Source organism: Sminthopsis crassicaudata, chromosome 4 (assembly GCF_048593235.1).
Source record: "Sminthopsis crassicaudata isolate SCR6 chromosome 4, ASM4859323v1, whole genome shotgun sequence".
Classification (NCBI taxonomy): Eukaryota; Metazoa; Chordata; class Mammalia; order Dasyuromorphia; family Dasyuridae; genus Sminthopsis; species Sminthopsis crassicaudata.
In genome coordinates this window covers 297805403-297822417 of record NC_133620.1, presented here as the reverse complement: position 1 = coordinate 297822417, position 17015 = coordinate 297805403, and the positions used below count along the sequence as shown (strand labels likewise).

The window sequence follows — 17015 nt, the reverse complement described above, 5'->3', positions numbered from 1 at the left end:
ACCCATTCCTTTTAAAAGTATAGGAATAAATGGACTTTTCCTTAAAATAGTCAGTAAACTAAAAACCATCAGTAAGCATCATATTAATGGGGATAAACTGGAACCATTCCCAATAAAATCGGGAGTGAAACAAGGTAGCCCTCTATCACCATTACTATTCAATATTATATTAGAAATGCTAGCTTTGGCAATAAGGGATGAAAAAGAGATTAAAGGAATTAGAGTAGGTAATGAGGAAACCAAATTATCACTCTTTGCAGATGATATGATGGTATACTTAGAGAACCCCAGGGATTCTACTAAAAAGCTATTAGAAATAATCCACAACTTTAGCAAAGTTGCAGGACACAAAATAAATCCACATAAATAATCAGCATTTTTACACATCATTAACAAAATCCAACAGCAAGAGATACAAAAAGAAATTTCATTTAAAATAACTGTCGATAGTATAAAATATTTGGGAATCTATCTGCCAAGGGAAAGTCAGGATCTATATGAGCAAAACTACAAAACATTTTCCACATAAATAAAGTCAGATCTAAACAAATGGAAAAATATTAAGTGCTCTTGGATAGGTCGAGAGAATGTAATAAAGATGGCAATACTACCTAAACTAATCTATTTATTTAATGCTATACCAATCAGACTCCCAAGAAACTATTTTAATGACCTAGAAAAAAATAGCAACAAAATTCACCTGGAAAAGGTCAACAATTTCAAGGGAACTAATGAAAAAAAAATCAAATGAAGGGGGCCTAGCTGTACCTGATCTAAAACTATATTATAAAGCAGTGATCACCAAAACCATTTGGTATTGGCTAAGAAATCAGATAGCAGTGTGGAGCTAAAAAAATAGAAATGAGAATGTAGTTGCAGAACTTACTAAGATTTGTTGGATTCAACAAATAATAGCAAGTACAAATTCCAGATGAAAATAATAATTGCTATATTAAAATAAGCTTATGGATTTAGAGTATCAACTTATCAGCTAAGCAAAAACAAAACTTCCATTTACCTCAAAATTGAACAATCTTGTTAATTTGCAGAATTGTCTGACTACTATTCAGGAAGTTAAAGGACTGGCTGGAGACTCAAGTATGTTTTTATATCAGATTCTGTGTCCTGGCCCAGGAGTCAGGAAGACCTAAATTCCAATGTGGCTTTATCTGTGTAACTTTGGACAAGTCCCTTAACCTCAGAGATCTGCTGCATTTTCCTCAATGTAAAATGTGACTATATCTCTCAGGTTCATTGTGGCAATTAAATAAGATAACATCTGCAAAAGATCAGTAGTGCTTGGTACCTAATAGACACTTAATAAATATTTTCTTCTTTCCCATTGCATTGCTTTCTATATCCTAACTTCAAGCAGTGCCTTGATTTTATACTGTTTTGGCATCAAGAGTATTCTGTTATCTTATTTTTTTGCTGCCTTCAGAAAAACCCATATTTTGGGGCATGTTGAGTAATGTTGATGAACAGATACAAAATTGAAATTTTAGAATAGTTAATAAACAGAATATACTTTAAATTATACAAAAGCACAAAAGGGAAAATTATGAAAACATTAAAAAACTTATTTTTATTTTTTAGAGGAACATTAAGAAATACTATTTCTCCAACCTAAAATCCTTTCCAAACTTGTCCCCTTATGAAACTGGAAAGAACAAAAGCTAAGATCTTAGTTTGAAATGAGTAAAGGTGATTACAAAACTTAAATCTTATCTAGAATAGATCATTATTTTCCCACCCATCTGAAATGATTGGCCCATAAGTCACCTCGCAAGGTATCTTCTTGAACTCTTGAAATTCAAGGTTGATATTTGGATTCCAGGGAAAAACTCTTTCCATACTTGAAGGGGAATGGTCCTTGTAGGAAAGAAAAAAAAGGAAATAATCATTTATTAATCACTTATGATGTGGTTATCCATGTTCTAAGCATTTTACAAATATTATCTCATTTTATTCTCCCAACAACTCTAAGAGGTAGGTGCTATTATTTCCATTTTATAGCTGAAGAAACTGAAGCTGACAGAGGTTAAAGAATTGCCTAGGGTTTCACAGCTAATAAATGTTTGAGGCTAGATTTGAACTCATATCTTCCTGCCTGCCTCAAAAGAATTGAGCAAAAGACTTCTGGAATGGTACTATTTTTTAAACATATTATGATTTTTGCCTTGTTAAAGATTCATATAATCGTTACCTAAAATTGTCTTAGGAAGAGAGTCATGATGGAGGCATGGGCAGTTTGGGCATCTCTCCAAGTTAGAAATGGTATAGAAATAGATTAATAGTAAACAAAAATCATTTCTGGCAATATTAAACCTAATGTACCAAATAACAATGAATAAACCAATGCTTCCATCACCTCAGTGTTCCTTGGCTCACCCAGAATTTAGTCATCTGGATAGTGCAGTTTAAGTCTAGCTTCAGACACTAACTGGTTGCTTTACCCTGGACAGATCATTTAACCTCTGTCTCAACTTCCTCTTCTAGAACTGGAAATAATAAAGGACTTACTTTCCAGAGTGATTGTGAGGATAAAAGAAGATGATATTTGTAAAGCATTTTATAAATTTTAAAGAGCATTATGATTACTATTATTATATCATTATAATATTACATTACCTATTATTATGTTATTGGTGTGGGGTGTTCAGGAAAATTAGCACCTCTGGTGTGAGAGTTTGCCAAGCATGGGTTGTTCATCTACTTTGAGTGTCTACTTGACTAACCCAACCCTTAACTGTGCCTTCAAGAAGCTGTAGAATTCACAGCAGCCACAACTCAGTAAACTGTCTCAGCAAGCAAGCAACTAGGTTGAGGGTAACCAAGGCTTTCAAGCATGTTGATAAGTGAGAGCCCAAGCATGTGAAGATCTGTCCCCAGGGGAACGGGAGGATGAGAACAATTTATTCCAGTGGCCACAAGGCCACGGAAGCAGGTGCTGTGGAGCACTTAGAGTTGGGTCAGACATGGAAGACACCAAAGTAATCCACGTCATCCTGGTTCATCACCGGACCTTTTTTGTCTTTTTTTTTTGTCCTTCCACTTCAATGACTTAGGAAGAAAGAGTGAAGCTGATGAATTTGTGCAACTTGCTTCATTTAAATATGAACTAGGGAAAGTCACTTCTCCCTTGAGCCTCAGTTCCCTCAACTATAATGGACTACAAAGGTCTCTATAGAGGATGCATGGCTCAGTTGCCTGTGTATGATCATAAGGTGTATAAAGTGCCTTATAAATGGAAACTGTTATTTTCTAGATGAACACTGTGAAGTGATTTGCATAACTGTCTTGTCCACATAGGACAATGAGAAAAAAAACCTCAAAACACAAAAAGCCTGTTTCACATAAAGTCCTAGTCTGAGATTAGATACAGAGAAGGACAGAGTGTGGGATCAGGATTCCAGGTTCTTCAGCAGCAGAGATGCTCTGCGCCTTAGGTTTGACTTACATTCTCCATGCTAACACCACTTGAAGCCTATGAGACCTAAGCCTACAGTTTGGTGAACTGGCATGATCTTGGGCCTCCTGCAGGTTTAAGAAAGCCCCACCCTTACAGGTGACAATTAGAACTTGGAATCTATCACTTAGGCAACGGGTGGGTCAGCCTTCTGCCAGGAATAGAGCCAGCTGTCCCAAGGTAGTGATCCCTTCTGTGCACATCTCCTGCCCAGGTCTTCTATGTGGGCTCTGCTATTTCTGTTCTGCCCAGGTATTGAGCTTTGGCTGGATCTCTGCTCTGTTTCCTCACCCTAAAAGTGGAACTGTTTTCTTTAGGGTGCTGTCCTCTGCTTCCTGCCCTCTCTGTTTCTGTTGAGGGACTCTGAAGCCATGAGTGCCAACCCACAATGGGATGTCAGCAAGGCTTTGGCAGTGGCTCGGCTCTTCTACCTTTTGTGTGGAGCCAGAGATGCTTGTGTGGCCCCTTTCCTGACACTCTACCTGAGACAGCTGGGCCTTGCTGCCCCCTGGGTGGGAGTCTTAATGGGCACTAAGCACTTGATTGCCTCCACCTGGGCTCCAGTGTGCTCCTTCCTGGCCAAAAACTACAGGAAGAGGCAATTACTTCTGACAGGATCCCTGCTGGGCTCCGCAGTTGCTGGGCTACTTCTGACCCTTGTGAGTCCCCTGGACAAGGATATGGTGTATCGTTATTGTTCCGGCAACAAGAGCTTGGCTGCTACAGGGGTGGCACTCCAAGTGATGCTCCCTGTCAGTACAGCCCCAAACCATTCAACAGGATTCAAGCAAGAATTGTCCTCTGGTTTCCCAGTTAGACTGCTCAGGAATGCCAGAGAAACCATCCTTCAAAAAGAACATTTTACATCCCTGTCTGTCCTTCCGGGAGTCTACTTTGAAAAAGCTAGGGAAACCATCCAGGAAACAGCCCCTCCTCCGAAGAATGAAGTGCTTGAAGTGGAAACCTCACGCATGAAGACACAAAGGAGTCTAATTAGTCCTTCTAACTCAGGGATAATGATGGGGAAAAGTGATTCCTGGAACAGCACTTTTGAAACAAGCCCATCTTTACCTTTGCTTCATGTGGACTCTGAACTGGAAACTCCAAGTATTAAGGGGAATCTGTCACTAGCTGAGAAGACAGGAGCCCAGGACAGTAGTTTAGCCCTGTCTTTGGAAGGAGAGCACTGGATTTTTCTTCTTTCTATGATGGTGGTGCTGTTCTGGGAACTTCTGTCTGCCCCTCTGGGGCCGGCCACTGCTGATAGCCTCTATGAATACTTGGATTTTGTGGATGCCACTGATTGCTACAGAAGACTCTGGGTCTGGAGATTGCTTGGTGCGTCTATATCAGTGTCCACTGTCCCAGTCTTGGTGGGTCAGCTAGACTGTTTCCTGACAGGGGACACCCCTCGGGCTGTAGTGTACTTCTATGTCTACACAATGCTCAGCATATTGGCCTTGCCAATTAGTTGTGCTATTCCTATTCCTAACTCCAAGAGGAGGGAACCTAGCCACAAAGCCATCAAAACACTAAGCCTCATTGGAAGTGATTGCCTCCTTGTCCTGCTGGCTGTCACAGTTTTCCTGACTGGAGCTGCAGTGGCTAATGTAGAGAATTTTCTCTTCTGGCAAATGCAAGACCAAGGCAGCAGTGATTTGAGCATGGGGCTCTCTGTTACCCTCAGTTTGATGGGAGAGATCCTACTGCATCCTTTCAAAGCTAAGATGCTCAAGAATCTGTCTAATTTGGGTACACTGGGCCTGGGGCTGGGCTGCCTTTCTGGGCAGCTTCTCTATTACGCTTTACTTTGGAACTGGTGGGCAATATTTCCTGCTCAGGTCTTTGGTGCCATCAGTAATGGAGCTCTGTGGTGGGCAGTGGATGCTTTAGTGGAAGACCTGGTAATTCCTGGCACAGAAAGATCTCTGAGTGTGATGCTGAGAGGCCTCTTTTATGGGAATGGGGCAAGTTTGGGGAGCTTTGTAGGAGGTTTTGTGGTACTTCATTACAGTCTGGCTGTGCTATATAAGACTTACTGTGTGGTTCTGTCCCTTTGGTTAGTTTTGTTCATGGCCATCCAGTCAAAGCTCCCCCAACAGAGAAAAATCAATTACTCTAAAATATTGGCCATGGATACTGCTGATGTCAGTGATTCTGAGGAAGGGGCTGAACAGGACTGGCTTATCAAAGCCATGAGAGATGAATATTTGACAGGAAGGGCTGAAAACAAATATTAAATCTAACTGAAATGCCTTACCCAGGAAAAGAACCAGTTTGCTGTTGCTCAAAATTCACTGTTAGAAGGCAAAATGAAAGATTTGTCTTGGGTTGCAGGAAGCTCTAGGAGAGCAGACAATGGTTTTGTGCCAGTGGATTGATGTGATCATCCCATTTTCTATTGTATGATTTCATTAAAACACAAATATATAGCAAATAAATGAGATTTAAGTTTTTTATTGTTTTTAGAAGAATCAGAAGAATTGGACAAAAATCCTGACATCGATCCAAATTTGCCTTAAATGGGCAAATCACTAACCTCCCTGGGCTTCTTCTCAAGGTCTTTTAGTCTGTAAAAGACTGCCAGGACTAGGAGTAGAAAGGGAATCCTGGGAAAGTCTTTCTCAAAGAGCAGGGAATAAATCGATCAAAAATAGAAAGAAAGGAAGGAAGGAAGGAAGGAAGGAAGGAAGGAAGGAAGGAAGGAAGGAAGGAAGGAAGGAAGGAAGGAAGGAAGGAAGGAAGGAAGGAAGGAAGGAAGGAAGGACTGAGAGGCAGAAATGGGATGAAGATGCAAAAGCAAAGCAGTTCCTGGTCTCAAGGAGCATACATTCTAGTAAGATAATAGAAAAAAGGGATTAAAAGTAGGAAAAGATGTTTTGCTTTCAGAAATCATGAGGATAATGAGTAGGGAGCGATAGGAGAGACAGTTGATACATTCTTTCCAAATGTAATGGCATCAGTTTGATTACTATTTCTACAACAAAATAATTAAGTCATACCAAGCAGGCTTAGGAGGTCAAGTGGTTTCAAGGGACATACAAATATGATCTGGGGATGGCTAAATACAATGAGCTGTGTACAACATTTTAAGTCAGCTATGACTTAAAATGAAGATAGCAATGAGATAGATCTTTCCTGATGTGCTTAATAAACTGCTTTTCAACTTCTAAATTGGTTCTGAGGTATTTTTCAAGGTTATCTGCAAGGAGACAATCATAATTTTAACTATATGGCATGGAATTCCACAGATCTGTCTCTGTAGCTGGCAGCAGTGGTACAATAGTAAGGACTTCCAAGCAACATAGAGTCTGTACATTCTCTCTTGATGGTCTCATAGGCTCACATGGATTTAATGATTATTTCCTTGCAGAGATCTACAGGTCTACAGGTCTACAGGTCTACAGCTTTAATTTTGCTCCTGAGTTCTGGTCCTGCACAGTTAATTTCTTTTTGAACATTCTGAACTGGATATCTCATGGGCAAACTCATGTCCCAAACAGAATTTATCTTTCCCTAGAAATCCACTTCCCAATTCCCCTCCAAATAACCTTGAAAAATAGAGGGGTTTCCAATCTTTGTAACTAAACAAAGAGTTGTTTTAGAAATGGATTAGGAGGAAGTGGAACCAAGATGGTGGCAAAAAAGCAGGAAGTTGCCTAAGCTCTCCTTAATTTCCTTCCAAAAAAACTATTTAAACCACAAAAGGACATTGAAACCATTTTCTAGACCAGGACAACTTAGACTAAGACAACAACTTAGTCTGCAGGACTAATTCAAGTGTTATCTAGGAAAGCTAGGAGGATTCCTCTGGACCCAGCACAGATCACCAATTGTGGCAAAACCACAACTGCAAGGCCTTTTAAGTGCTTGCAGTTTCATATTTTTACAGCATTTGTTCTATAATTTGGCTGTTCTACCATGTATAAGTTTAGTATATCTGAACCGAAGAAAAAGGCATATCTAAATTTGTATAGAAGGTATGAAGTTGTAAAAGATGTTGAAGAGATGTATCAGACTGATATATTTCAATATGGAAAACAGTAAAGAAATATATAGGCTTCAGCAGTTTAAGGTACCAGGATACTTATTACTGACCTGTTTTTCTTGTGCTCTAACATGAAATCCATGTGTAATAATTTAACTTGATAAGAAACAGTTGATAATCTAAAAAAAGTCAAATAAAAGAGGTAGAAGAAAAATTGGGACAAGAAATGAAAGTTACGCAAGAAAATCATGAAAAGAGTCAACAGTTTGTCAAAGGAAGCATAAAAAATGGAAAAAGATGTGCAAAAATTCACTGAAGAAAACAATTCCTTAAAAAATAGAATTCACCAAATGGAAAAGGAAGTACAAAAGCTAACTGAAGAAAATAATTCCTTAAAAATCAGAAATGGGTACTTCCTAGCTATGTGACCCTGGGCAACTCACTTAACCTCAATTGCCTCAACAACAACAACAAATCAACAAATGGGCAACTAACTCTATGGGGCATCAAGAATCAAACAAAATCAAAAGAATGAAGAAATAGAAGAAATGGAAAAATACCTCATTGGAAAAAACAACCAACTGGAAAATATGTCCAAGAGAGATAATCTAAGAATTATTGGACTACCTGAAAGTCATGAGCAAAAAAAGAAACTGGACAGTGGCTTTCAAGAAATTATCAAGTAAAACTGCCCTGATATTGCAGAACCAGAGGTTAAAATAGTAATTCAAAGAGTCTACCAATCATTTCTTAAAAGAGATCTTAAGATAAAAGTTCCCAGGAATATTATAACCAAATTCCTGAATTATCAGATCAGGGAGAAAATACTGCAAGCAGCCAGAAAGAAACAATTGAAATATTTAGAAAGATTAAAAGGATTTGGTAGCTTGAGGGCTTGGGGAAGTCAAGGGAGCTTGAATTGCAACTGAGAATCAACTACCCAGCCAAACTGATAATAATTTTTCAGGGAGAGAAATGGACATTCAACAAAAGAGGGGACTTTCAAACATTTTTGATGAAAAGACCAGAGCTAGACAGAAAATGTGATTTTCAAATATAAGGCTCAAGAGAAGCCTTGTATGGATAGTTTGGGATATCAATTTCTAAAATGTGGTAGTGGTTTGTAAAGAGTAACTAGTTTTCAAAAAGATGCATCCCCAGCTTGTTGTGAGTTGGTTGGTTGTTCTTGAGGCAGTCAGAGTTAAGTGACTTGCCCCGGATCACAGATATTAAATGTTTGAGGCAAGATCTGAACTCAAGTCCTTTTGACTCCAGGGCTGGTGCTCTAACCATGGTGCCACCTAGCTGACTCTAGTTTTCCTATTAAAAAACTTTGAATATAACATATGTGATTCAAAAGATAACCAGCGATTTCCCCATTTGCCTGCAAAATTAAGTTCAAATTCCTTGGCTTAACAAAAAGCTCTTCTAAAATCTAATGCCAATGTCTTGGCATTAGGATAATAATGATATTATGCATATATGTAATATAATGCATATTCTTATTTCCCTTTCTACACAAAACTTGCTTCTCCAGTGTCCATTTTACCTCTTGTTCATTTATTCAGTTGTGCCCTACTTTTTATGATTCCATAGACCACACCAGATTCTTTTATCCTCCACATCTCCTAAAGTCTGTCCAAACTCACACTTCCTAACTTACACCTATGTTAGTTCTTTTCTTTTATCTCATTCTCCCTTCTCTGCTTATTAGCTGATCCTTTTTCAGAGACCAATTTGAGTCCACGTTCCTCTGAAAAGTTCTTCATTAATTAAACACATGATGTTGTCTCTCTGCTCTGTTTACCTATATTTCATTTGTATTATTTGTTTTCCACTTAATACTGCTTTAATCTGAATATAGAAGATAGGCTGAATTTCTAAAATTATACATTTTTTATTTTTGGAAACATTTTTTATTCTGAATTCAAACACCAAAAAAGTGAGCACATGCATATGAAAAATAGAACAAAAAAGAGGATTGTGCATGAATTTGCAATTTTTTTTATTATACACATTTTTTTTGTTTATTTGTTTTTGCCTTTTAAGTAATACAATAAATTTAGCATGTATTGGGCAAAACTTGTCTATTTTCCTCTCTTCATTCTGTTCTGTGCATTAAAAAAAAACTTTAATGAACCTCTTTTATGTGTTTGTTTGGGGGGCAACTTTTTCATTTTTCTCCCCTTCTCCTTTACCCCTGAAGAGATTTGGAAAGGAGATAGCTTAAGATCAAAAATACCAACAGGAAATTCCTTTTTTGGGAGAGACTGAAGGAGATAACAATAGAGAATTTTTGTCTTATTTACAATAATAAGAAAATTCCTGTCTTATTTACAACAACAGAGAATTCTTGTATTATTGACAAATATCTCTGGAACCTCTTGATAACATCTCTATGCAAACATTGTTTTGATGACTCTAGTCATAATGTATGTATATAAGTGTTAGGTTCTTACTAAGTGCTAATGAGATAATGAGATATTAGGTTCTTATTAAGTGCTAAGTTGGTACTTAACAATTCTCTAGTTCAGGTCTTTACTAGGAGTTCAACCCCTTTGAATTCCTGGGGAAGAGCTTGCATGCTTAGGAGGAGCAAGTTCATTGGTTGAAGTAATTTTTTCCAGAAGCCCTTGCATTATCCCACGCCCATTCTCTGGGAGGATAAAAGAGGGAAGTCACTACTCTGGACCAGAGTTAACGGCAACTGTCTGGAGACAACGGTTCTCTACAGGAAGAAGAATGTGTTTGAGAGATTTGAGTTGACACAGCAGATCTCCCCCCAGAGAGCTATCAGCAGCTTCTGGAGACAACAGCACTAAGGAAGGTTGAAAAATGAAATCTTTGCATTTGGTGTATACCAGCCAAATGCCCGTCAACTGACGTCCCCCTTTCAGGCAGTTTGGGTCTTCCTGAAGGCCAAATGCTTGTCTATCCCCTTACTATCAATAAAGACTTTGTTTCCATACAGCATTAAGTAGCAAATTCCTTTGCTGCTGAACCCGCCCTTGGTTACTTTGGGGAAGGAAGGAGAGAGAGAAAAGGAACTGACCCATTTCGGTTTATACCTCAGTTTACTCCTCATCACCCCCACTGTCAAAAAATAAAATGAATTTCACCTAGCAAATTTGCATAGTTAAGCAAAACAAATTCTCACAATAATCATCTCCAAAATATTTTTCATTTAGGAGGTGTGTGACATATTTCATCAGAGTTCTCTGGAGTCCTGGTTGGTCATTATGTTGAACTGAGTTGCTAAATTTTTCAAAGTTGTTTTTAATTTATGATTTTGTTGTTTTATAAATTGTCGTCCTAGTTCTGCACACCTCACTCTTCATAAATTCATATAAAATTTACCTTATTTCTTTGAAATCATCTGTTATTTCTTATGGAACAATAATCCATTATACTTTTAAGTAGCATGTTTTGCTCAGCAATTTCCTAATTGATGGCCAGCCCTTAGTTCCCAAGTTTTGTCATCACAAAAAGAATTGTCATAAATATTTTTGTATATATAAGTTTTTTTCTTTCTTTGCTATCTTTGGGCCATATGCCTAGTTGTGGTATCATTAAATAAAAAAGTATGTATAATTCAACAATAGTTTTTTTGGTTTCCAGAATTTGCTAGATCAATTCCCAGTTCTGCCAATAGCACATAAGGTGTTTGTCTTCCTAAATTCCCTCCAACAAATGTCAATTTCCTTTTGTTATCTTTGCCATTGGATTAAAACAATTTGGATTTCTCTTACTATCAGTGATTTGGAACATTTTTAAAAACATACATATTTTCAGTTTGGATTTCTTCCCTTGAGAACTGTTTGTTCATATCCTTTTAACATCCTATTTGGAATGACTCTTTGATGATACTGCCTTAATTGGTTTCCTTATTCAATGAGAAGACATTATCAAACTACCAAAGAATTACTTTACAGAACTAGAAAAATAACAAAAGTCATCTGGAGGAACAAAAAGATCAAGAGCAGCAAAGAAATATATGAAAAAAAAATGTAAAGGAAGAGGACCTAACAATGCCAAACTATATCATAAAACTGTAATCATCAAAACAGTTTAATACTATAAAAGAAACAGAGTGGTTGATCAAGGGTTAGGGTTAGAGTACAGATTGGGGTATGCAATATTCAGAAACAAATGAGCATCTTACACTATATACCAAAATAAACTCAAGATGAGCACATGATTTAGGCATATATAAATAAATTAGTGGAGCATAGAGAAAATTACCTGTCATATTCATTTTTAGAGGAAGTATTCATGGTCAAACAAAAGATAGAGGTTCAGAAGAGGCAAAATGGATAGTCAATTATATAAAATTAGAAAGGTTTTGCCAAAAAAAAAACCCAAAACGATCAAAGTTAAAAGTTGGAAACTAGGGGTAAATCTTTGCAGCAAGTTTCTTTGAAAAAAGTCTCATTTCTCAACCATTTAGGGCCAAATATATAAGAATAAGAGTGATTCCACAATTGATAAACAAAGGATATGAATGTGGTTTTTCAGAGGAAGAAATAAAAGTTAGAAATAAGGCATTTGAGAGAAATACAAATTAAAACAATTCTGAGTTACTATCTCAGTTACCATCCAATATATTAACTAAAATAACAGAAAAATGATAAATGCTGGAGAGGATGTTGGAAAATTCATGTATTGTTAATGGAGCTTTGAATTAATCCTACCATTCTGGAAAACAATTTGAAACTGTGCCCAAAAGCTATAACACTTTGACCAATCAATACAGCTACTAAGTCTATACTCCAAAACGATGCAAGAAAAAGTAAAATGATCCATATGTGCGAAAATATTTATAGCAGCTATTTTTTTTTGTGATGACACACAAGGGAATTTCCATAATTTGGAGAATGGTTGAAAAATTATGCCATTTGGATTTTCTTCACAGGCTAATAGTATTCTCTTTGTACAGCAAAACAATTGTTTGAACATGTATACATATGTTGTATTTAATTTATACTTTAACATATTTAACATGTATTGGTCAACCTGCCATGTTGGGGGGGAGGGGAAAAATTAAAACAAAAGGTTTGGCAATTGTCAATGTTGTAAAATTACCCATGAATATATCTTGTAAATAAAAACTATTACAATTAAAAAAAAAAAAGAAAAATTATGTTATTTGAAAATGATGGAATACTACTGTGCTATGAGAAATAATGGAGATGATTTCAGAACAACCTGGGAAATTTTATATGAATTAATGCAAACTGAATAGAACCAGGAGAGCAATTTACAAAGTAATAGCAAGATTGTTGATATAATCAATTGTGAAAACTTAGTAAATGATTTTTTTTCCCACCTGAGGCTGGGGTTAAGTGACTTGCCCAGGGTCACACAACTAGGAAGTGTTAAGTGTCTGAGGTCAAATTTGAACTTGGGTCCTCCTGAATTCAGGGCTGGTGCTCTATCCACCTAGCTGCCCCCTTAGTGAATGATTAATACAATGATCCACCACAGTTTCAGAGGATTCATGGTGGAAAATGCTGTACACCTCCAAATAGAGAACTGATGGATTCAGAATGCAGATTGAAACATTTTTCTTTTTTTACTTGGCTAATGTAAAAATGTTTCACATGATTATATTTTTATAATGACTTATATTTCTTGCCTTCTCAAAGGAAAGGAAGGGAAAAAATTTGGAACTGGAAAAAATTGAATAAAAAAATAGGAAAATTTGTCAGAGTATAATCAAATTTTTTTTCAATTCTGTTTTTTTCCTAGGGAAGTATTTTTGATTTTAGATATATTGAGTTTGAGATATCTGCGGAACATCCAGTTCAAAATATTCAATAGGTAGTTAGTGACAAAGTACTGGAACTTAGACAAGAAGCTTAGGACTGGATATATAGATCTTGGAATCATCTGCTTGGAGAGAATATTTAAATCCATGGGGCCTGATGAATTCAACAAGGAAAAAAGTGTAGTGAGAAAAGAGAAGGATTTCTAGGACAGATTTTGGTGTCTTCCACTATTTGAAACCTTTCAACGTTAAAATCAGAAAATTGATTACTGCTCCCTCATTTGGAAAAAGGCAGCTGAAACTATAAAAGATTGAGGGACAGTGATGGCATAATCATACTTCTTCCAGCAGAGGGCACCAACGTCATTGGAAATCTGAGCTTTGTGCTGATCAAAGTGCAGCTTTGGAAAGCATCATCTTCATTTGAACTTGCCAAGGAGACAGTAACTCCAGTCAGAAGATCCCACATTCCTTATACTTATTTATTTAAAAAGTTATTGGAATTGCACCTGAAAATATGAACAGGGGCTTTTCCATTCCCCCAGAGCACCGGGACCATTACCTTTTCTTGCCTATCTTAACTCAGGGGTAGAAGATGTGCTGTTATTACTGTGCTAATTTATATCTGAGATAGGGAAGTTCTTCTCATATAAATTCTTAATCACATAAAAGGTGAGGTAACTAGAGTTGTTCTCACATTTGGGGACATTATAGGTAATAACGTTAGGAAATCATAAATGGAAGACATTATGTGTACACATAATACTATGTGTATTAGTATAGTTAATAATGTGTACTAGTGTAAAGGCCTAGAAAGGAAGCCCATGTGGTTTACATGATAATGAACCTTCCTCCTTTTTAAGGATCTTTAGTTCACTTTTGCCTTAAAGGGATTATTTTTCATATTCATGGGATTTTGATTCATTTTATATTATTAATTTCCCAACACTTAAAATCCTATTTATCTTTTTTTTTTTTTTTTTTGCTTTTTTGCTGAGGCTGGGGTTAAGTGACTTGCCCAGGGTCACACAGCTAGGAAGTGTTAAGTGTCTGAGACCACATTTGAACTCAGGTCCTCCTGAATTCAGGGCTGCTGCTCTGTCCACTGCGCCACCTAGTTGCCTCTAAAATCTTCTTTATCAACTTGAACTGACTACTGAGGACTATTATGGATTGCCTCCAAAGCACCTTTCTGTGCCCCACACTAAAGTGAGATATGTCTCTTTTACTCTTTACCAAGATTCACATTTCCTTCCCCAAAATTCTTTTGTTGTTGTTCAGTTGACTCTTCATGACCCCACAGACCATATGGCACACCAGGTCCTGCTATTTTCCACTCTCTCTCAAAGTCTGTCCAAATTCATGTTAGTTGTTTCCAGGACATTATGCTTCCCCCTTTGTAATGTTCGCTTCCCTAAAGTATAATCATTCTCTGGGAGCAGATTTCTTGAGGAGCTTCTGGAGGTAGCCTTCATTTCAATTCAAAGTAGTAATCACCTCAGATGCAGCCAGGAGTTAAAGTCCAAATCCTTTATTTATCCTTCAAAGTCTTATCTCTTTTCCTGGTGCCCGGTTAGCTTTAATAGAGGCCTATATCTCTCCTTGGTTCCAAGAGCTCTCTCCAAATGTCTCCAGCCATGTCTCTATCCAGCACAAAGTGGAAGTTGGAATGAATCTAACCCCGCCTTTTCCCAGAGAGTGGGCTTATGGATTTCTGTGGGCTTGTGACTTGTGAATCTCCCAGAAGTCCAAGAGCAGGCTTTTCCTTTAGTGAGCTTGTCACCTCCTCCTTATATATGCTCTTTTAAAGGTGTGAATCTTGTGGAATTATAGTAAGTACTAAGTACATGTAAACTAGAGAATCATTATCTCATCAATTCCACTGAGTACTTTGTTTTCAAGTTCTGGCCCATAACATCTTCTTGTAGGATCAGATCATTCATACTGATGAACCATGCTAAATTAGATAATTATTGTCTCTATCAATTTCAGTGACTTAGCACCTTGTAAGAATCCTAAAACCCCTTCTCCTTTTCCCCTCAACATCAGGGTCTTTTCCAATCTGTTCTACTTCTCATCTTGTGGTCTAAATACTTAAGCTTCAGTTTCAGCATTTGACCTTCTAGTGAATAGCTCTCCCTTGCTGTCCAAGGAACTCTCAAAAATGTCCTATTTTTTTCTAACTCTACAATTTGAAAGTGTCGATATCGGTACTCAGCTTTCCTTACAGTACAATTCTCACCTCCATATATTGCTATTGAAAAAAACTATAGCTTTGAATATTTGGACCTTTGTTTGCAAGGTGATACCTCCGCTTTTTAGTATGCTATCCAGATTTACCATAACTTTCCTTACAGAAAGCAAGCATCTTTTATTTTCACGGTTTGCCATTCAGGTGATTGTTGAGTCCAAAAATATAAAATCTGACACCACTTCCATTTCTTTTTCCTTTCTATGCCAGACAATAATGGGATGAATTTCAAAATCTTGGTTTGAGTTTTTTTATGTTAAGCTTCAAGCCAGCTTTTAAACTCTTCTCTTTCACTTCAAGAGGCTTCTTAGTCCTTCACTTTTTGACATTCAGAGTGATATCATAGGTATATTTGAGATTGTTGAAATTTCCTAGCAATCTGAATTTTGGGTTTTGATTCATCCAACATGGAATTTTGTATGTTGTACTCTGCATATAAGTTAAATAAACAAATAACTAACATAATAATATCTTATTTTATGAAACTCCTTGTCCAATCTTAAACCAATTAGTTGTAAGCCAAACTTCTACCCATACCTGTATTACTCTCACAGTTATGATAAGCAGCCATTACATTAGGTTTTCTTTATGTGAAAAAGAATAAATACTAGTGATGAGAGAATAGAGTAAAAAAGGACCAGAGATCATGGATACCTGATGGCCATGTTAAGCATTTCTTAGCTATAAGTCAGATGGAAAGACCTATGGTCCTTAAGGTGCCATAGCAAAACAGATGGTTACTACCTCTTCTTTAATGCAATTTCCACCAGTAAAATTATATATTAATTACTGGGGTTAAACCATTTGAAAATAACAAGGACTTTGGTGACAAAAACTTTCTTTTTTAAATCTTCAAAAGATCTGATGTAACATCAGCAGTAAGAATAGGCAGGCTATATCTCTATATGGATTGCTTCCCCGTATGATGGCTATGGACACTTGGCTGAAAGAAGTTATTCCCATGACTCTTGGGTACAAGGTCCTGGTCTGTCTACATCATGGAATGAGGGGGAGATGGTGGTCAAAGTGATAGTAGTGATAGTTTGAACTTGGGTCTTTCAGCTTTTACATCCAGTAGCTTAACTGTCATTTGAATAAGTTTGTTACCCAGAAGTTGTTAGAGTTCTATTAATTGGGGTGTAGCTGAACAGAAATTAGGAAAAAGAGAGAAGAAGAAAAATTGAGAAAAGATGATTAAAAGAGAAGGGGATGATAAATCTTTTTTGTTTACCAAATATTTGACCATTGATTTTCTCAGCCTTATTTAAAAATTAAGAATTCATTCAAAAAAGCATTGATTAAAGCAATACTATGTGTCAGTCACTCTGTTACAATCTGGGAATGAAAATTTAAAAGTAAGTCTCCTGTCTCAAAGAGCTGACATTCTATTGGAGGCAGAATCATCTTATGACCACTTAGGTCACTGACTGTGATAGCTGTACCATTTCCTCGTGCCTAACCTAAGGAGAAGCCTGTTCATCTCCAATTCATAACCCTGGTGACATATTGCTTATTTTAGCTTATGCATCATATATCAATC

At 36.9% G+C, this 17015-nt stretch overlaps 1 protein-coding gene and 1 long non-coding RNA gene across 2 annotated transcripts in view; both read left to right on the top strand.

Annotated features, from left to right (window-relative positions):
- LOC141541294 (uncharacterized) overlaps window positions 1-17015 on the top strand; it is a 29806-nt gene that overhangs the window by 5765 nt on the left and 7026 nt on the right. The window lies entirely within an intron of this gene.
- MFSD6L (major facilitator superfamily domain containing 6 like) lies at window positions 3612-5902 on the top strand. Its single transcript, XM_074265456.1, has one exon. The coding sequence runs from the start codon at window positions 3841-3843 to the stop codon at window positions 5707-5709; it is 1869 nt and encodes a 622-aa protein (XP_074121557.1). The 5' UTR covers window positions 3612-3840; the 3' UTR covers window positions 5710-5902.